This window comes from Papio anubis, chromosome 13 (genome assembly GCF_008728515.1).
Source record: "Papio anubis isolate 15944 chromosome 13, Panubis1.0, whole genome shotgun sequence".
Classification (NCBI taxonomy): domain Eukaryota; kingdom Metazoa; phylum Chordata; class Mammalia; order Primates; family Cercopithecidae; genus Papio; species Papio anubis.
Window position 1 is genome coordinate 100,909,290 of NC_044988.1, and position 21,174 is coordinate 100,930,463.

Consider the following 21,174-nt stretch of genomic DNA (forward strand, 5'->3'; position numbering starts at 1 on the left):
GTGATCGACTTCATTTTTATGGGAAGCTATTATTTATCAAATCACTTTTTTTTTTTTTTTTTGACGGAGTTTCGCTCTTGTTGACCAGACTGGAGTGCAGTGGCGCGATACTGCCTCACTGCAACCTCTGCCTCCCAGGTTCAAGCGATTCTCCTGCCTCAGCCTCCCAGGTAGCTGGGATTACAGGAATGCACCACCACGCCCAGCTAATTTTGTATTTTTAGTAGAGACAGGGTTTCTCCATGTTGGCCAGTCTAGTCTCGAACTCCCGACCTCAGGTGATCCGTCTGCCTTGGCCTCCCAAAGTGCTGGGATTATAGGTGTGAACCACTGCCCCCAACCTATCAAATCACATTTTAAAAATTAAGCTGAACCATTTGAGGTTTCTGAGCTTTGTCAGGCAAGATGCTCATATACTGGCAGTTTTCTGTGTTTCAGCCTGATGCATGGTTGTCAGCTAAGCAGTCAGATACCTTCCACGTGCATGCATTCATTTTTAGGTTTTCTACCTTTCCGTGGCAGTTTACTAGTTATCAGAGCCATTTTTTGTTAGGACTGGATTGGATTCCTAGTTTTTAAATGGTTGTAGTGAATTGGTACTGTTTTGTTGTCGTCGTTGTTGTTGTTGTTAAGAAATTTAAAGGGGAAAAAAAAGAGACTAGGAAGTACATTAAGTATGTTGCCCTAAGACAGAAATTAGCTTGTTGTATTTGAGGCACAGAAGATATGTGTGACTGTCCTGAGTGAGGGGGAGGGTGATAAAAGATGATGTCAGAGCGGTGGACGGGGGACAGATCATGTAGGGCCTTCTGGAATTGGTAGACAGGAGCGAAATGATGTGACTGCATTGCAAGTAGTGCTCCAGCTGCTATGTAGACATAGACTGTAGTGGGAGCAAAAGACCAGCTAAGTTGTTGCATAGTCTGGGCAAAAGCTTGGGGTTAGGTGGTTCAGACCAGAGTAGAAAGGAGGGGATACCCTGGGGGGTAGGGGGTGTTTCAGAAGTGGCCCCTGGAGGTTCAACGAGTAGAGATTAAATGATTACTTAGAAAATACTTAGAAATGTGTCTAGCACATACAGAGTGCTTGAGTTTTGGTTCATTTTGGTTAAAACACTGAACAACCATTTTTTGAGCATGTAAGTCTGTTTCAGGCTCTGTTCTAAAGTATGTTACATTTCTTGGCTCATGTAATTCACTCGCCACCATGTTGAGGTGGGTAGTTTATTACCCCCATTTTACAGGAGGGAATCGATAACACCGCTCTGCTCTTGCAAGTTTCTGTGCACAGTGGCCCCTTTCTAAAGTCCATCTTATTCTGCATTCTCAGCCACAGAGAGATGACACTTAACTAATGTGAATGGCCCCTCAGATGTAACCCAGTTGTTCTTTAAGAACCAGCTTCCAGAGAAGTTAAGTGTCTGGGACCTGACATTGCCTCGAGTCAGCATTTGCCCCTGCACTAGCAGCATCTTCTGAGCGTGAGATTTGCGAACTTGGGCCGAATTCAGCTTTGGTCATCATTTCAACAATGAAGCTAATTTAAGCTTACTTCTGCAGCACTGGGAAAGTCATTATGAAATAAAAGCACACAAATTGAGAGAAAGACAGTGAAAATCACTTACCATCCATTACTGATGAGTTCAGCCAAACACTGGAGGAATCAGAATAAGTGGTGTTCATAATAGCTTGTAAATGTTTTCAAACTTTTTATTTGGTGGATCTCCTGTGGGTTTGGTTTTCCTGACCCTGGTATTGTGTCAAACAGACAGTGTGGGCAGCGTGGCAGATAAACATTAAAAGTTCCCACCTACCCTAAGTCATGTTTTCAGAGAACCGTGAACATGGAATAGCTTGAGAATTTCTCATAGGTAGGAAGTCCCTGTCCAGAGTCTAGCTTCTTTTGTGGTTGTTAGAGCATTTGTACCAGAACTAATCAGAGTTCTCTTGCTTTTTCCATTTGTACCAGCTGTGAGTACCTCCTGCCCACGGATGCAGCCTGCCATTTCACGATGACCTCTCATCCTATCTTGCTTCCTGACCCTTTTGTTTTTTAGCAATCATCCTCTTCCAGTGGTAGCGTGTTTGGGTCTGGAAACACTGGAAGAGGGGGAGGTTTCTTCAGTGGCCTTGGAGGAAAACCCAGTCAGGATGCAGCCAACAAAAACCCGTTCAGCTCGGCCAGTGGGGGCTTTGGATCCACAGGTACTGCAAGTAAGTTGAGAAGACTTTTCCCAGTCCCTTGGTACCCTGATGCCATTTTCATTCTTAGGGAGTTATCAAAGCTTCAGTGACAAATACAAAAAGAAAAAAAAAATATCTAGAAGGCCCATTTAAAATATCTTCCCCAAAGCAGTGTGATCTGTTTTGGTTTTTTATTTTTGGTTTTTTAATGAGATGTGCTATATAATCATGAAAAGACATCAGATCTGCAGGGAGAGGATCTGTGTATTGAGCTGCTCCCCTCTTCTCTCCCAAGGCCCAATTGTTCTGTTTCTTAGTATTGGAGTGACTTGAAGTGAAGGCAAGCAGACAAGCATAAATGAGCGGCAGCAGAGCAAGCCGAGGATGCTGGGAGGAGAGCGTGTAGACTTTCATTTGGGTAGTACTCTCCGAATTTTCCTTAAAATTCAGCTCCTGTGGGGAGATGTCATCCAAAAGTTGAAGCCTTTACTGTTTCTCACCTCTTACATTTTTGTTTTATTTTCATCTGAAGCTGTATCTGCTGGTACTTTCTTGAGCTAATTTCTTTTTTTTTTTTTTTTTTTTTTTTTTGAGACGGAGTTTCACTCTTGTTGCCCAGGCTGGAGTGCAATGGTGCAATCTCGGCTCACTACAACCTCCGCCTCCCGGGTTCAAACGATTCTCCTGCCTTAGCCTCCCAAGTAGCTGGGATTACAGGCATGCGCCACCATGCCCAGCTGATATTTTTGGTAGAGACAGGGTTTAGCCATGTTGACCAATCTGGTCTCAAACTCCTCTACCCGCCTCGGCCTCCCAAAGTGCTGGGATTATAGGATGAGCCACCATGCCCAGCCTTCTTTATCATCGTCACGGGATGGAGTCCTGGCTCTGTCTCCCAGGGCTGGAGTACAGTGGCAGGATCTCAGCTCACTGCAAGCCTCCGCCTCCCGGGTTTCGCCCATTCTCTGCCTCAGCCTCCCCAAGTAGCTGGGACACCAGAGCACCCACTGCAGCCTTGACTAGGTTTTTGTATTTTTTAGTAGAGGCGGGGTTTCACCATGTTAGCCAGGGACAGTGCAGTCTAAACTGTATGATCCACCCGCCTCGGCCTCCCGAGTGCTGGGATTACAGGCTTGAGCCACAGCGCCCGGCCTTTTTGGAGACAGGGTTCACTCTGTCACCAGGAAGCTGGAGTGCAGTGCTAGGCGCGATCTCGGCTCACTGCAAGCTCCGCTCCAGATTCCATGAACCTCCCTGCCTCCACCTCCCGAATAGCTGGGATTACAGAGCCTGCCATCACTCCTGGCTAATTTTTGTATTTTTTATAGTAGAGGCCGGGGGTTTCACAGTGTTAGCCAGGAGGTCTTGATCTCCTGACCTTGTGAATCTGCCTGCCTTGGCCTCCCAGTGCTGGGATTACAGAGGTGAGCCACCGTGTCGAACCTTTTTTTTTTTTTTTTTTTTGAGACAGAGTCACAAACCAGCCGCCCAGGCCCCTAGTGCAGTGCAGTGGCTGGATGCAAAGCTCCTGCAAGCTCCGCCCTCCCAAGTTCACGCCATTCTCCTGCCTCAGCCTCCCGAGTAGCTGGGACTACGGCTTCGCCACCATGCCCAGCTAATTTTTGTTTTAGTAAGAAGGGGTTTCACCATGTTAACCAGGAGGGTCTCGATCTCCTGACCTTGTGATCCACCCATCTCGGCCTCCCAAAGTGCTGGGATTACAGGCTTGAGCCACCGCACCTGGCCTTTTTTTTTTTTTTTTTGAGACAGAGTGTTGCTCTGTCGCCCAGGCTGGAGTGCAGTGGCACAATCTCGGCTCACTGCAACCTCCCGGGTTCAAGCAATTCTCCCAGCGCAGCCTCCCGAGTAGCTGGGATTACAGGCGCCTGCCACCAAGCCTGGCTAGTGTTTGTATTTTTAGTAGAGATGGGATTTTACCGTGTTGGCCAGGCTGGTCTTGAATCCTGACCTCAAGTGATCTGCCCACCTCAGCCTCCCAAAGTGCTGGGATTACAGGTGTGAGCCACCGCGCTTGGCCTTAAAAATTCTTTGTTGAGCTGTGTATTCATGGTTGGAAATGAAAGAAATCTGTTTGTGTAGATCTATTATCCTGCTGCTCAGACAGAGGCTGAGATTAGAAGTTGGGAGCCTGTCCTGTTTGTCTCAGCTTCTCTCATTTAATATGCTCTACATGAAGTTTCTCTCATCTGTTGTGCTATGTGAGATCTCCATGAATCATGAGCTAGTGTTCTGCAGTCATGACGGATGTTTCCTTAATATTAAGACCTGTGCAGTTAGCAAAACTTTCTATCCTGATTTGCCCTTCTAAATTCCTAAATCAAAAACTAGTCATTTTTTTTAGTTCAGCCTGGGCAACACAGCAAGACCCCATCTCAAAAACCAAACAAACAAAAACCTAGTTATTTTGTTGTCACTGTCCACTCCACTAATACATAAGGAAAGATTACTTGTCAAGAGACACATACCTTTTAATTCGTGAAATTATATAATCAGAAGTTTTTGTTCTTTAGGTTTCAGTTGGCCAGGAGGGATTTAGAATCCTGAATCTTAGAAATCAAGTCTAGTAGTTTTCAAAAACCGTTTTTGCCAATGAACTCTTAAGTAGCATCCTGACAAGGAAAACACAAGTAGGTTCATGCTGAAGCAGGGGTCAAGAACTCCAAGACACACAGCTGGCTGGCACCACACGACTGCGAGGCTCCATAGCACATACTTTGAAAACATCGTCCTTTTATGGCTCTTCATTTTCCATTGAGGAAACAAGCCCAGAATGCTGAGGTCACAGAGTGAGAAAGTCACAGATGTAGAGCTCAGCTAGACTGTATGTCACATGCCAAACACAGAATCTGGCACAGAATAGACACTTACTAACATGCTCCACTGCAGTTAGAAATTTGGGTTTATCCCAGAGCTAAGGTATCATATGTGAGGTTGTGTTACTGGCCAATTTTGTTGAAAGTTAAATGTGTCATATCCCTGTAAACATTCATTTACTCATCTCTAATGCCATGGCTCTTGACTGTCAAGGAGTTGCCTTTTGTCAGTGGCTGGCTGTAGCTGGTTTGCACAGACACAGGAGAGCCAGCCATGCACATCTTCCCAATTGCTCGTTTGGTGACATCGTGTGGGGTAGCCTGAAAGTAGCCATTGTAGAGTATTGATATCATGGAAATCAGAAAACCCTACAAACCAGGGCTCCCCAGCCTGTCAAACATTACTGACTAATTCTTTTAATTCTGGTTTAAAGTAAACACATAACTATTCTTGATACCGGATAACCCGTTAGTCTTCATCTTCTAAATGTTGGCTGTTAACTATAAACCAACAATTTACATGTGTGCCTAAGGGAAGTTTAAGTGATTTTGAAGGAGTCGAGGAAACACTTAACATTATATTATTTTTAAAAACTAAGTATATGATTTTATTTCAACAGTTTTTGGGGGTACTAAGTGTATGATTCGATAATGAAAGGGACAGGAATTTTTTTTAACCCTGAGAGCCACCAAGTACAGGATAAGAGGAAGGAACAGTGGAGAAGGAAGAGCTGGGAGTCGTCTGGGGAAAGTCTACTCAGGATACTTTCTGCAGAATCATCAGTGACAGCCTCTTTCTCCTTAGGTGGCTCTGCATCATTTGATGCTTTGAGCACCACTTCTTTCCTGGACTGTATGAACTGATTCTCCTGGTTCCTTCTGCCTTTCAAACAATTCTTCCTCTGCTCCTCTTCTTTTCTCTACATTCTCTCCTTCCCCCCTACCAACCCCCTCACTCCCCGCTGCATTTTGCTATGGGGCATTCCCCATGGTCCTCTGGTTCATCACAATCTTCTTCTCCCTTCCCCCTGGCTCTTCCATTGTGGTCTAAAACTCCATGCCAAACTGAGTCTTAAGACTGCATTTATTTTGCCCCTTTTCCTACTCAAAACCCTTGGACAGCTTCCCACTGACTATAGGATAAAGTCCAAACAAACTTGAAACTGGAATTCAGGGCCCTCCTTGAGCTGGCCCCAAAGTACCTTTCTGACTATACTCAGTTCCCCAGCACGTTCCTTCTGGTTTGGCCAGTTTGTCTGCTTGCTGTCCACACAAGCATCCCTCCCTCACTTCCTCCAGGTTCACATGGCACCCTGCACCCACCTTCTGAGCCTGTCCTTTTAAGGATGAATGCGAGGCTGTTTCTGTGTGCAGTGCACCTTTGCCTGAGGGTCATTCAGGCCCATCATGATTGCTCCCTCTCTGGAAATCCTGTGGCCCTTGGATTTCATCACTACACAAACCATCAAGCAGAAATAAACCAGCCTTTATTAATCACCTACTGTGTGCCAGAAGCTCAATGCATGTGAGCTAACCACTTCTTACAACAGTGCTTTTAGATGTGGCTGTCCCCATTTCACTGATAGGAAAATCAGGTCCAAGAGGAGATATAGACTGCAGAAGCTGCACAGCTGTTCAGTGGCATAGCCAGGATTTAGTCCAGATGCTTTTCCCGAGCTTTGATGGGCCATGTTTACATAACGTCTCCCAGGTATGCCTTTTTTGGCAACACTTATGCATGGAAAAGACCCCATTATAGAGAGTTATTTGAGCAGTTCTCTTTGTGACATTTATGCCCTGGGCTGCTTAGCCCTGAACCTGCCCACTTGACCCCTGAGAAGTCATGAGAACTATAACAATGACCAGGAGAGACAAGCTGAGAACACCAGTGCTTGGAGTTGGCATGTTCTGTATCCAGAAGCTCAAAGCTTGCAAGAAGGGCTTCTCTCTGTCATTCCCATAGACTCTACTAAAGAAAACCTGTGAACCCATGGGGTCATCTAAAAGTCACCACCACCGCAGATTGTTACCCATAAGGACCTGTTGCCTCCTTGAGTATTGTCCTGAGGACACTGTGTAGGGCCATTCCCAGCACATTCTTTCTGTTTAGGGTCCTGAAAGACATATTTGTTTCATCAGGAGATGAAGAAGCCATTTGATGATGATCATGTGGGTTCACGGGTCCCTCTACAACTGTTCTTGAAGAAAATATCTTGGAAAGTATCCTGGGCAAGAGCTTCTTGAGAGACCCCTTCAGAGTGTGCATTGAATTCTTGTTCAGTGACTTTAGACCTGCGGGATGATACGGGGCCTGGTCTGGTACTCTTTGTGTCAAATTTAATTACTATCCAGTTTATATTAAGTATAATTTAATTCAGATTGGATCAGGCACGCATGTTGGATTATGCTAGTGTTTTTGCCAAATAAAAGACCAAAGAGGATCCATGTTTGGCCAGCAGGGCAGAAGCCCAGAGCAGATGACAGTCTTACCTGTACTTGGCACCCCTAAAGTGTCAGTCACAGATGGCTATGCAAAGACAAACTTGTTTTTTTTACTGGATAGTTTATTTACAAGTCAAAAAGAATCTTCTATAGTGAAATATTGTTCTGTTCGCCAAGATATTCTCTTTGGTAATATGAGAATATGGTAACGTATTTTCAAAAGCTAGAGATTGTGTTATTTTGGAACCATTAGGAGAAAACCAAGAAACACATGTTGACATTAGAAACAGAGTCGCAGTCATTGTTTTATGCTACTATGTTTCAGAGCAGTTTAAATCAATGGTAAAATGTCTCAACATGCAGAGCTCCTTGAGAGACTAAATGAGAGTGATTACAGCTTTAATGGTGTCATTCTTGGGATCTTTTAAAAATGAAAAAGATTTCATTATCTCCTGCTGACCTGCTCAGTGTCTTACTAGCTGAAGTGTGATTGAGATGTGGAAGGAGGAGGTTGAAGGAACAGAGAAGGGCAGCAGCCTTTTCTGAGGGTCCACAACATACCACACTAGTGCCCTGTGTGCATCATGTTATCTTCCCAGCATCCCATGCAGAGTCAGGATTGCTGTCCTGTTATATGTGTGGGGAAACTGGGACTTAGTTAAGTCCTTGCCCAGGGTCACACAGCTATTAGGTAATCTCACCTGGGTCTGACTGCAAACTTCACTGCTTGTTCCACTATGATATGCCATAAAGATTTTAAAGTCAAAGAGTTTTAAATAGAGAAAAAGATTAAAAAGCCCAAAGACTTCTAAATGATCTCTGACTTCCCACCACTATCTCAGTAAAATCATTTCACCTCTCATTTCATATGGTTGCACCAAATTTCTCCAAGAGGAGATTCAACCCCAGTCTTGCCTTTGAATTTGTTTGCTATTTGAATTTTGCATTGCTAGCACTAACAAAGTACAAAATTGCAGCCCTCTGTTCTTGAAATACCAAGTAAACGGAATGGCTGAGAAGCCTGTTTTTCATCTCCAGTGTCAAATGTACTGCCATTGAAGGAATCAAACTTAACTTTGGGCTAGCTCAATAAGGGGAAGGTCAAACTGCTCAGGAGGCCGTTTTGTGGGACTCCATCAAGGGATAAATTATCCTGTGGTACTGAGTTATGAGGGTGATACAAAGGGATTTCTTAACCACCCAGCTGCCAATGTCTGACATACCCGACCATGTGGGTCCTTAGCCAGGCTCTCCAATTGTCAGCAGTGTTTTTCTAGGGCAGTGACCATAATGTGATGGGCCAAGTCATATTGTATTACTGGTGCCTGGAAATTTGAGGTGACTGGGTCCCAAAGTGAGGCCACTCACCTCCTGGATTGTGGATTAAGAGCATTGCATCTGGACGTATTAACCGTGTTGGCTCTCCTGTTAGGGTCGGTTTGTAACAGCACAAGTTGAGAGACCTGAGGAGTGACAGGTTAATGGGGGTGGGGGGGCCACCCCTTCCAACAGCTCAACTTTGAAAATGATGTTAAGTGCTCCCCCTCTTCCAGTCCTCTCCTTTCACCTTCCCTGTGAACACCTGACTGGCTTAGGGAGAGACTGGTCCTTTATTACCCACCCAGTGATTACCCAGAGCATACGCTGTGCCTCCCATTTATGCCTTGTGTCTTTGGGCATCCACTCCACTTCAGGATAGCTTCTGCCTGCCTTGTGGGCATATATTTAATAAAACACCCATCCAGACGTGGTAGGAAACGTGAGTTATTCCTTGCCTTCCCACCAACACCCCTCCCCCCACAAAAAAAAGTTTGAAAACTCTGACATATCCTATGCTGTATTTGAGTGACAGCTTCTGTGTATCTAGACTTTGGCTATTTATTGTCTGTCAGGTTTGCATTTCTTGTAACAGGTGAAAAAAAATTCTCAGCCATCTTGGTTTTTAGTAGTTTCCTTTTTTCCTTTAATTCTTGGAGTGAATTCAGTGCATAGTTGAGAGAGGGGGAATGACCCCCTAGATAAGTATCTAAAAGGTCAAAGGCTTCATTAAACCTCTTAGAGGAAATCTGACTGGAAGTCTTGCTAGCCTCTTTCACATTCTTCAGACCATCCCTATATCCTCTTGGATCAAAGATAGGAGCACCATGATTTTTCTCATTTCACTGCCATTCTCTGAGCAGCTCGGGCAGCCATAAGCATGCTGAACTTGACTATAAAAGCAGTAAGTAAGTGCTAGAAGCCATTATGCCTGGTTTGGATTTGTTCTAACTTTAATTTTCCTAGTTTGACAAAATTTGAAGTTGGTCTTGGTGTGAAGAAACCAATCAAAGCAAACCCTTTCTTCAGAAGAAAGCAGCCTGTGGGGCTGAGCCATGGCCTCCATTGCTGGGCCATCCTGACACCTGCGGGAGCACGCCGTGAGCAAAGGAGCCTCTTCAGTGGGGCCTCTCACTGCTCCTTTGTTTTGTGCCTGTAGAATCATGCCAGAAAATTCTGAGCCTGGGTGCCAGAATGACTAAAAACTTCCCAGCAAGGTGCGTGAAAATCAGAGAAAGTGCCTGTCGCTCTGTCGCTCCGCTCCCTTGGGTTCTAGGCAGCTTGTCATTCCCATCTTCCCAAACACCCAGCTGATATTTTTTTCTTTGTTCTGAGAAGCAGGTAAAGACATTTCTCTCCCTCTGACCTCCCTCACATCTTCATCTCTTTGTCTCTTCAGATACCTCTAACCTGTTTGGAAACAGTGGGGCCAAGACATTTGGTGGATTTGCCAGCTCGTCGTTTGGAGAGCAGAAACCCACTGGCACTTTCAGCTCTGGAGGAGGAAGTGTGGCATCCCAAGGCTTTGGGTTTTCCTCTCCAAACAAAACAGGTACTCCTATGTCTATTTGTTATGGTTATCTTTTTATGCATATTGGTTTATGCGTAGATATCTGGAAGGAGACATCTCTAGGGTGGTTATCTCAAGAGAATAGGATTGGAGTAAAGAAGTTAACTGTTTCCTCCTCTTCATATTTACTGAGCATCTGCTGCATTCCTAACATGATTCCAGGTCTTCAAAAACATGTTTAAAAGCATAGAATGCAAGTAATGCAACCTTTTTTTTTTTTTTTTGTGAGATGGAGTCTAAATCTGTTACCAGGCTGGAGTTCAATGGTGCGATCTCGGCTCACAGCAACCTCCGACTCCCTGGTTCAAGCAATTCTTCTGCCTCAGCCTCCCTAGTAGCTGGGATTATAGGCATGTGCCACCATACCCAGCTAATTTTTGTACTTTTAGTAGAGACGAGGTTTCACCATGTTGGCCAGGCTGGTCTCCATCTCTTGACCTCATGATCTGCCCACCTCGGCCTCCCAAAGTGCTGGGATTACAGACGTGAGCCACCGCGCCCAGCTGTAATGCAACTCTTTAGAGAACACAGAGTCTTCTTGGGAAGAAAACATTGTAAATATTTTACAGCTGCAGAACAACCAAAGTAAAGGAACACATAAGGAAATGATAACTAAAGTATCAACAGGAAAGCATCCTGAGTCATGGATTTGTTGGGGTGCCCATTATTTGTGAGGGTCAAAGCAGATTATCTGTTTAATTTCTCATCTGTATATTACTATCCCCTCTTTCGCAAACCGGTTTTTTTGTTGTTGTTTTTTTGAGATGGAGTCTGGCTCTGTCACCCAGGCTGGAGTGCAGTGGCGCAATCTCGGCTCACTGCAACCTCTGCCTCCCAGCTTCACGCCATTCTCCTGCCTCAGCCTCCCGAGTAGCTGGGACTATAGGCGCCCGCCACCACGCCTGGCTAATTTTTTGTATTTTTAATAGAGATGGCATTTCACCATGTGAAATGGTGATGGTCCCGATCTCCTGACCTTGTGATCTCCCCACCTCGGCCTCCCAAAGTGCTGGGATTACAGGCGTGAGCCACCACTCCTGGCCCCCAGATCCCTTTATTTTTAGTTGAAGTATATGTGTATCCACAATCCAAATAGCATAAGTACACAGCTGAATTAATTTTCATAGTTGACACCCATGTAAACAAGGAAAAGGAACATTACTAGCACTACTTTTTTTTTTTTTTTTTTTTTTTTTTTTTTTTTGGGGTGGTGGTTTTTTCCCCCGGCTGGGGTGTTGGGGGTGGGATCTCAGCTCACTGCAAACTCTGCCTCCCAGGTTCCAGCCATTCCTCCCTGCCTCAGCCTCCCGAGTAGCTGGGACTGGCCCATACTCGCCCGGCTAGTTTTTTGTATTTTTAGTAGAGGCGAGGTTTTCACTGTGTTAGCCAGGATGGTCTGGGATCTCTGACCTGCGTGATCAGCCGGTCGGCTAAAGTGCTGGGATTACAGGCGTGAGCAACCGCGCCCGGCCTAGCACTACTTTTTATCCCAGCATTACTATTAAAGTATACATTTATATAAACTATGTGCCTTTTTATAATCATGTATGATGTATTTATAAGTAAACATTTTTAAAGAACAATATATGTTTAGATCTGAAAACGCACTTCATTTCTGTCGTCTGCCTCTCCATTCTGTTTCTGCCTCTGAGATCTGCGGGGAGTCTGCACTCCTGTTCTTGTTGATGGAAAGTTGTGTGAAAAGAATTGTTTTTAAGACAGGGGGGTCCAGGGTAGGCTGTTTGAGCAAGCAGCTTTTGAAAGCAAACTCCCCGTGGGTAAGTGGGCAGGACACTTGGCCCTCGTATGTATAGGATGCTCTGAAATATGCTAATTCCAGAGGAAGGATCCAACCTCAGGACTAGATGCATCGGTGGCTCTGACTTGGGAGTAAGGCTGCCCCAAATTAATACATGGAGTCTCATGTGTAGAGCCTGAAGTGCTGTGGTTTCCAAATCTACTGTGTACCTTACCTCAGACTGTGACTCAGGTAGCTTAGTCCTTGGTTGCTAGTTGTTAATACTGCTCCTAGAAATTAAAACAATATTCTGGAATGGGCTTCGCAGCTTTCTTTTTGCCACACACACAGTGCATTATTTAAAAATGAAAGGGCCACAAGGCTTTTATCCCAGTTAGAAAGGCACATCGTGAACATTTCAACTGGGGAATATTAGTTCATCGATCATCAAAACTTTGTATGTTTTTAGAAGACTGATAATGTTTTCTTTGACTCTTATGGTTTTCCTATATATGGTTCTTTATCCTGGGATTATGTCCCCATTGAATTGGAAATCTGACCTTTGAAATTGCGCCTGTAATCCCAGCAGTTTGGGAGGCTGAGGTGGGAGGATCACTTGAGCCCAGAAGTTCAAGACCAACCTGGGCAGCGTAGTGAGACCTTTATCTCTAAAAGAAAAAAGGAATATCACACCTAATTCAGATACTGGGTACAGTGGCTCACACCTGTAATCCCAGCACTTTGGGAGGCCAAGGAGGACAGATCACTTGAGTCCAGGAGTTTGAAACCAGCCTAGGTAACATGGCAAAAACCCGTCTCTACAAAAAAAAAAATGCAAAAATAAGCCAGACACAGTGGTGCATGCCTGTAGTCCCAGCTCCTCAGGAGACTGAGGTGGGAGGATCAATTGATCCTGGGAGGCAGAGATTGCAGTGAGCCAAAATTATGCCACTGCACTTCATCCTGGGCAACAGAGCAAGACTGTCTCAAAAAAAGAAAGAAAATCTGACCCTTTTATTTGTCCAGTCTTAGAGAAAATATATGCCTCAACTTTTCCTAGTATTTATTTATTTGCCCCATGAAACTGTAATACTTAGATTGAGGACTCAAATAGAGAAAAATTATCTTTCAGGTACATAAGATGAATGAACTAGTAACCATAAACATCAAAGCGAAGGCAGGGGAAAGACCACGCCCCCTCATGTTTCAGGGACTTCATCTCTCTGCAGCCGAACTCGTATTGGTTCTGGGAGAGCTTTTTCTGTCGAAAGAGGGGACTGAAAGTCCGGAGTAGAAGGAAGGGCTGCTGTGAATGGAGGAACTGCCTTCCTGCGCAGGCATCGGGGCAGTCACTTTTTGCTGTAAGAGAGATTTTAAGTTGATGATTTGGATGGGTCTTTGAAAAATTCCAAAGTGTCTATCCTCCCTTCTGTAAAATTGCATTAGAAAATAATTCTGAGACGGGCGGATCACGAGGTCAGGAGATTGAGACCATCCTGGCTAACACGGTGAAACCCTGTCTCTACTAAAAAATATAAAATACTAGCTGGGCGAGGTGGCGGGCACCTGTAATCCCAGCTACTCGGGAGGCTGAGGCAAGAGAATGGCGTAAACCCAGGAGGCAGAGCTTGCAGTGAGCTGAGATCCGGCCACTGCACCCCAGCCTGGGCGACAGAGTGAGACTCCGTCTCAAAAAAAAAAAATCCTGCTGGAGGTCATCCAGGGAGAGGACAGGAGGAAGGTGGGATGGAGTGAAGATGGCCTTGCTGCCCTGCCCACCATGGTCAGTGGTCTACACCCTGCTTTCTCGCTCAAGTGTTAGATTTGGAGGGAGGCAGGCAGGGGATGAATGATGGGAAGATGAGAGGTGGACGTTTGAGTCGCACAGACCTTGTTCCAGTCCCAGCTCTAGCACCCACCAGCTGGCTAAAGTTTGGACAAGTGGCATATTCTCTAAGTCTCAGTTTCCTCCCCTGTGATGTAAGGATCCCAGGTTTATTGGGAGGATTTAAGAGAACTGCTGTGAAGCCCCTGGCATAGAGTGGGCCCTCAATAAATCAGAAAGTTTATCATCATTGATTATTAGAAAATTTATATTTCTTCTGGAGAAGAAATTTATGAAATACGGCAACTGATAAAATCGAACCCCTTCTGCCATCAGGAGGGAGTTACCTGTTTAAGCCAGAGTGACTGTTTTCTTCCTGTGTAATTTGGCTGGGACCCAGGTGTGTTGTTTGGGGGCTTTTTCTCTCTGTGTATACTTAACCGCCACCCCTCCCCTGTCCAGTTTATTTTCTGTATCGTCATGACTTCCTATTTTTCACTCACCTTCCACCAAGAAGTCTAAGCAATATTGAAAAGAAGGCACTGGATAAAGCCCTGCATGTCTAGGAAGAAAGTGTAACTAGATCTATGATCAGTCTTAAATAATTCAACTGTAAGGGTTTTTTAGCACTTTTTTTTTCCAGTCTGTTATATTTATAACCCAACAGTCTCCATTATCATGGCTTGGAATTTCACTCAAGGTTTTAAAATGCGGAATGTTAACCCAAACATGAGCCTTAGCAAAAAAGTATCTTCTCAGTTTTGCAGCCTACCACTATTAATGGCAAATAGGCACATGAGTGAATCACAAAGTAACAGTTAACTGAGGAATTCAGCTGACAACTTTTCATACCCAGGATTTGATCTTTCCTGATTCAGACAGCAGAATCTTGTGTTGTGATTACATAAAGAATAAGAAGTCTAGATTTCATCCCTCTAACAACAGATTCACTTTCTGAAAGGGGAGAAAAGGCTTGTCGCTAAGCCACCATTACTCCCGCCAGCATGCAGTTCATGGGCCAAAACTCACTTTAAGAAGTACTACCCTTTAGAGACTGCTCCCAGTTAGAGCACATTTCTTATGCCATTCTGTTCCGTTCATTCCAGAAGACACTCACTGAGTGTCTGTTCTAATACTTTAGAATGATTTCAGCAGTATCTTGGAAGTTTGGGAACCCACATCAGGAATAGCTCAGGGGAGGATGTTTTGTCTTCCCGCCTGACAGGCATCACCATCAATCAGAGTAGGGTGCCCCATGTGTGACCTCACCCTTGTCTGTGTGGCCACCTGTGTGGTGCTGCCCTCTGGCAGCCTGAGCTCACTGGGCAGCAATGTTGGCAACTTGCAGAAGGCATCTGAACTCTAGGGCTGTCCTCACTGTTGACTTACTATTTTATTAGATTTATACAGCAGCCTACCTCCAAAGAAGAAATTTGGTGTATTTTTTAATTGAGAAGTAATTCCAAACTGCAGGAGAAAAGCATTTAAAAAAAAAAAAAAAAAAAAAAAAACCTTCTCCACTGAGCGAGAGAAAGAGAGACTCCGACGAGAGATGTAGGAGCCATGAGACTGTAAATAAATAAAAAGCACCTGGCTGGGCGCCATGTGCACGTCTGTCTCTGCTATGACCCAATTCAGGAATTCTCCCTGAGAGGGGATTTTGAGCCTCTGATTTTATAATTTGGGTTTCTGTGAAGCTAGATGTCTTGCCTGCGTACTGATAAGTAATATAGTCTGTCATCTTTTTGACAGCTGGGTAGGGATTGGAGTTTTCGAGAATGGTTTTTCACTCCAAACAGCTCAGAGGACCTGCAAGGGTGGGAGGTGCACCGAGTGGGCTCTCTGAGGTCTGCTCACACGGCTTCACACTGACTTCACAGGGTTTGCAGGAGCTCTCCTGAGGGGACCCCAGAGCCCTCTGATGGAAATGGAGGGGGGTGGTTTGCTTTGAGGGCTTTTGTTTTGTTGTTTTCATTACTATTTTCTTGATAGAAGGGCCGGTGGGTGTTGCTCTTTAGTTCTTGCATTTGAATTGCTGATATCCTCTTTTCCCTTTTTTTCTTCCTATTTTGATTTGGTTTCTCATTGCTTAATGTCTTCTCTTCCTATCTCCTCCTCTCTTTCTCCCTATTTCTGTTTGTTTGCCTCTGTTTTGCTCAGGTGGCTTCGGTGCTGCTCCAGTGTTTGGCAGCCCTCCTACTTTTGGGGGATCCCCTGGGTTTGGAGGGGTGCCAGCATTCGGTTCAGCCCCAGCCTTTACAAGCCCTCTGGGCTCGACGGGAGGCAAAGTGTTCGGAGAGGGCACTGCGGCTGCCAGCGCAGGAGGATTCGGGTAAGCCCCCTGGGGAGGGCCCTTGGGAACCCACATGCCAGCCAAAAAGCACTAGGGGCCTGTACTCGTGCTCTGAAAAGAAATTTGACCATGAGCTGAAGGCCCCTCCCTTGAAACTGGTGAACAACTCCCTCGAGGATTCCTGTTCCTCTCCAGGGTAAGACTCATTTCTTTTAAGCCAGGCTTTGTTGAATTCATGGGTGGACCTCAGCTGTGTTGCTGTTCCCTCGTATGAGAAATGCTGGTCATCAGAGCCCCTGTTCTCCTGCTGGGGCTAAAGGAAGGCACCAGCCCTGCCTTAACTACTGCTTTGTAGCCAAGGGGTACTCCCTTGTGGAGCTTCTGTTAGGAAGTCCTCAATGAATGGTTTCCACCAGATTCTTTCATCTTGGGATTATTCTGTGTTAGACCCATTGTCCTTGAACAAACAACTCTCTGTGTCCCCTGCTCCCCTGCAGCCCCCACAGTGAGTATTCAGTTCCACAGGTCCCCCGCCATGGGAAGATCCTGGATGATCAGGAATTTCGAAGCTGCTTTCATTGCCTCATGTGCGTCTGCACTGGAAAAGGCCATGTTAGGGAGTTGCTTTTAAGGGCAGAATTTCAGTCTGGTTGCCAAAACCCCAAGGGAAAAAAAATCTTCACCCCACCACAACATCCCAATTTAAAAATTGTACATGGGGTGACTACCAAGTCTGTCATTCAAAGGAGGTGTTGATGCCTGAAAGTTCTAAAATGCCTCTCACCACAGTACTGGGCTCAACATGAGCTGAAGACTTGGGGGAGGGGAGATGATTTTGTCTGGGGGAATTGTAGAGATACTTGGGATCTGAGTCTTGGCAAGCTAACAGCATCTTTATCCTGAAAATAAACTATAGTATGTTCTTACTCACACCCTTTCCCTCCATGCAAGATGCTGGAGCGCAGCAGCAAGAGTGAGGGTTGGCCTGCTGCTGCTCCTGTTTCACAGGGAGACTAATGCCTTAGGTTTGCCCTCAGGAAACCCCAAGAATTAAAGTTAGGGAAAGCTTGGAAAGGACAGTTAGAGACCCACTTAGGCTGGTATTCTCAGAGGTCTTAATGGATGCTGTTCTCTGCAGTGATGACCTAGCACATAGTACCACAGAGTTGGTGGAAGGTTTGGGTTGACTGGGTATCTTGAGAATTGATTTATTTATTTGAAACCAGCTGTTTTCTTTACTAGTAGAAAAGTATCATATTCTGCCTTGGGGCAGCTCTCACACAAATCCTGACTGGCTGGTTAGTCAGTCCTAAAAAGGGTTAATACCAGGTCAGTTATTAAATCCCCATAAAAGCCCATTACCTTCTTCCAGGTCCCTGGCCATGAGCCTGTCTCCTACCCTGAAGGGCAGGCCTCTGAGAAGGGCAGGCTGTTGCTGATGAGGCCCAAGGCAGGAGGAGGAAGGGAGCAGATGCTCCTGGGAGAAAGTCCAATGAGAGCAGATCCCTTGGCCACCTTTGTATGGAAAGAGCCTTGACCTCACCATGAACAGTGAATAGAATGGTGGGAAGGGGGAGTTTTAGATACTTTTTCTTGCTTTGGGGTTGACTCTTGCCCCAGGTGCTGCCCCTTCTCCCAGAAACCACTGATGTATTTCCCTCACCTGGTCACCTCCAGACCCCAGAAGCTCTCGCCAACCCAGCTGAATTCCTCTGCAAATGATTCAAGGGGCTCTGGTAGGCCACACAGTGCCACCTTCTGTGCTGGACCATATCTGGAGGGAGAACTGAGCGAGGGTGCACAGGGGATTGTCTCCAGGTGGGGCCAGCAGGGGAAAGAAAATGGTAGCCACTTTTACATTGTTTTGGATAGTAATTATTGATTCAGGAAACAAATACAAAATCCTGAATGAAACGACTTGGAAAACGTAAATAGAATCAAGATCCCAAGAGGAGCTGAAGATAAATAAATGGGAGCGGGATGTGGGGGAATGGTCGGTAAGTGAGAAATGCTAAAATGATAGAATAAAGCTTCAGGATTGTTGGAGGTAGAGCAGGAAATGTGTACTGCATAGTTCCCAAATGCCCTGGTGTTCTGATAGGGGATGGAAACCAAAACACTGGCCAGGTTGGATTTCATACTGTAGTCCTGCCGTTTTTCTTCCCAGAGCAGAGATAAAAGTTGGCCCTGGACGATAGCTCGTTCTCTCTAAAAGGCTGCTAGTTAGGCCCAGCCTGTCACCCTGGATCATGTGTGTCGTGTATATTGAGATTTACGGCAGGGGGCTGAGGCTTGCAGATGGCCGAGTGGTGAGAGGCCCCACTGACCTCGGTCTGTTTCTCACTGGAGCGCAGGTTTGGGAGCAGCAGCAACACCACATCCTTCGGCACACTCGCAAGTCAGAATGCCCCCACTTTCGGATCACTGTCCCAACAGACTTCTGGTTTTGGGACCCAGAGTAGCGGATTCTCTGGTTTTGGATCAGGCACAGGAGGTAAGCTGCCACAAGTTCTCCCTGCTCAAGCACAGTGGGTCCCTCTTGCCTTCTTCCCCCAAACAAATGAGTATGTTTTACCTGACCAGTCTGTTTAGTATTTTAAAAGCTGACCAGGCACGTGGCTCATGCCTGTAATCCCAGCACTTTGGCAAGGCGGGAGGATCACTTGAGCCCAGGAGTTTGAGACTAGCGTGGGCAACATGGCAAGACCCCATTCTCTACAGAAAATTTTAAAATTGGCCAGACATGGTGGCACACACCTGTGGTCCCAGCTACTCAGGAGGCTGAAGCAGGAGGATCACTGGAGCCCGAGAGGTCGAGACTGCAGTGAGCTGTGATTGCACCACTGCACTCCAGCCTGGGTGACAGAATGAGACCCTGTCTCAAAATAAATAAATACGTAACATACTGAAAGTGGTTGAAAAAAAAAATTTTTTTTTTTCGCTCACTGTAAACTCCGCCACCCAGGTTCATGCCATTCTCCTGCCTCAGCCTTCTGAGTAGTTGGGACTACAGGCGCCCACCGCCACACCTGGCTAATGTTTTGTATTTTTAGTAGAGACGAAGTTTCATTGGGTTAGCCAGGGTGGTCTCCATCTCCTGGCCTCATGATCCACCCGCCTCAGCCTCCCAAAGTGCTGGGATTACAGGCGTGAGCCACCACGCCCAGCCGAAAAATATATATATTTTTTAGGTTTTGGTTAGGCTTAGAACATTGTGTCATTTCTTACCAAAGAAATTACTGTCTTTATTTCCTCTCAGGATTTGAGAAGCCCAACATAATAATGGTCTTACTAGGCCTTGGTTTAAAAATCTAAGCCAACAGACTCAAAAAAAAAAAAAAAAAGAAAGAAAACACGTAGAAACTTCACAAAACATCTTGCATTTGTTTAACACTCTGCGTCTTCAGATGGCAGAATATGTGTCTTCCGTTTTGTTCTTGCAATAAACTGATGAGGCACAGAATTTAGGTGTCATTACAATCGTACCAATGAAGAAACAAACTCCAAGGAACTAAGTGATTTGCCTAGAGTCAGTCAGCAGCAGAACCAGGCCTAGAATCCAGCCATCTTGCTTCTCTGGCCCTCAAAAAGAAGAGGAAGCAAATGGATGGAAAAACAACCACAGCACAAAAAAAAAAAAGTTTTCCTAATGAAATGAATCTGTGTGATCCAGCGCAGTTGAGAGAGAGGCCAAACCAGAGACCCTCTGCCTACAGCTGGGGCCGGGGAGGGAGGAAGAACCTAAAATACCAAGAAGATAACTCATAAAAAGTAAAGGATTTCTTCTGCCTTCTGGGGGATCTGAGCAGCTCCAGAGGACAAACTCAGAATAAAGGGGCTTCTGCATGTACCTTTCCTGCCTTCCTGTAGGTGGGGGAGGCACGGAGGGCTTCCCATGAATGAGAAGCACAGGAGGGCAGGCACTTAGCATGGGGACCACCTTCGTCTTTCGAGTGGACGCGTGCTTTAACTTCTCTCTTCTGCTTTTCAGGCTTCAGCTTTGGATCAAATAACTCGTAAGTATCCCCCTTTTTGAGTCTGACCTTAATTAAAAGCATTAAATAAGGTTGGAAGTGTGTGGATCTTGCTGGATTTGTGCATTTTCTTTTCATTTTTTCCTGTTTTTAGAGTTTGTCCTGGAAGTGTGGGGGTTCAGCAGCAGGGTTTGGGTTTTGTGGACTTGCTCTTCTCTGTAGCAATGTGACAGAAGGTGCCAGGCCTCGCCTTCTTAAGAGACATGGTTCAGAGAGAAAGAGAGCAGCCTGCCAGTGAGCCGGGCCTGAGGGCAGCGCTGAGAAGATGCTGCTCGTGACTGCCCTTGGGGGTTTCTCGGAAGCCGTGTGCTAACCCCTGGGCTCTGGGCCATCACCAGGTCTCATGTGCTGATCCATCCTCTTTGCTTCTGTGTAGAATTTCATGGTGTTAAAATTCAGTCTCAGCCAGGTGGGTGGCTCATGCCTATAATCCCAGCACTTTGGGAGGCTGAGGTGGGAGGATTGCTTGAGCCCAGGAGTCAAGACCAGCCTGGGCAACATAGTGAGACCCCATCTCTACTAAAAATTTTTAAAATTAGCTCTGCATGCTGGCTCATGCCTGTGGTCCCAGCTACTCCAGAAGCTGAGGTGGGAGGATCACTTGAGCCTGGGAGGTCGAGGCTGCAGTGAGCCAAGATGGTACTGCTACACTCCATCCTGGGTGACAGCCAGTCCCTGTCTCAAAAGGAAAAAAAAACAAAACAAAACTGGACAGACACAGTGGCTCACACCTGTCATCCTAGCACTTTGGCAGGCCAAGGTGGGCAGATCACTTGAGGTCAGGAGTTTGAGACCAGCCTGGCCAACATGGTGAAACCCTATCTCTACTAAAAATATATATACATATATAGATACACACAAATTAGCCAGGCATGGTGGTGCATGCCTGTAATCCCAGCTACTTGGGAGGCTAAGGCAGAAGAAGTGCTTGAGCCCGA

The 21,174-nt window shown here is 45.8% G+C and overlaps 1 protein-coding gene across 7 annotated transcripts in view; it reads left to right on the forward strand.

Moving 5' to 3' along the window:
• The window catches only part of NUP214 (nucleoporin 214), a 112,408-nt gene that overhangs the window by 90,791 nt on the left and 443 nt on the right, over nucleotides 1–21,174 (forward strand). For 3 of the 7 annotated variants that reach the window (XM_031654644.1, XM_031654648.1, XM_031654645.1), the window contains exons 31-35: nucleotides 2,057–2,213; nucleotides 10,176–10,328; nucleotides 16,070–16,241; nucleotides 18,557–18,696; nucleotides 20,194–20,218. In XM_031654644.1, the coding sequence (XP_031510504.1) occupies nucleotides 2,057–2,213; nucleotides 10,176–10,328; nucleotides 16,070–16,241; nucleotides 18,557–18,696; nucleotides 20,194–20,218 (647 nt within the window). Of the gene's footprint in view, nucleotides 1–1,968; nucleotides 2,214–10,175; nucleotides 10,329–13,216; nucleotides 13,384–16,069; nucleotides 16,242–18,556; nucleotides 18,697–20,193; nucleotides 20,223–21,174 lie in introns of those variants that run through there. The other 4 variants (XM_031654646.1, XM_031654647.1, XM_031654649.1 and 1 more) reach the window with 4 other exon arrangements.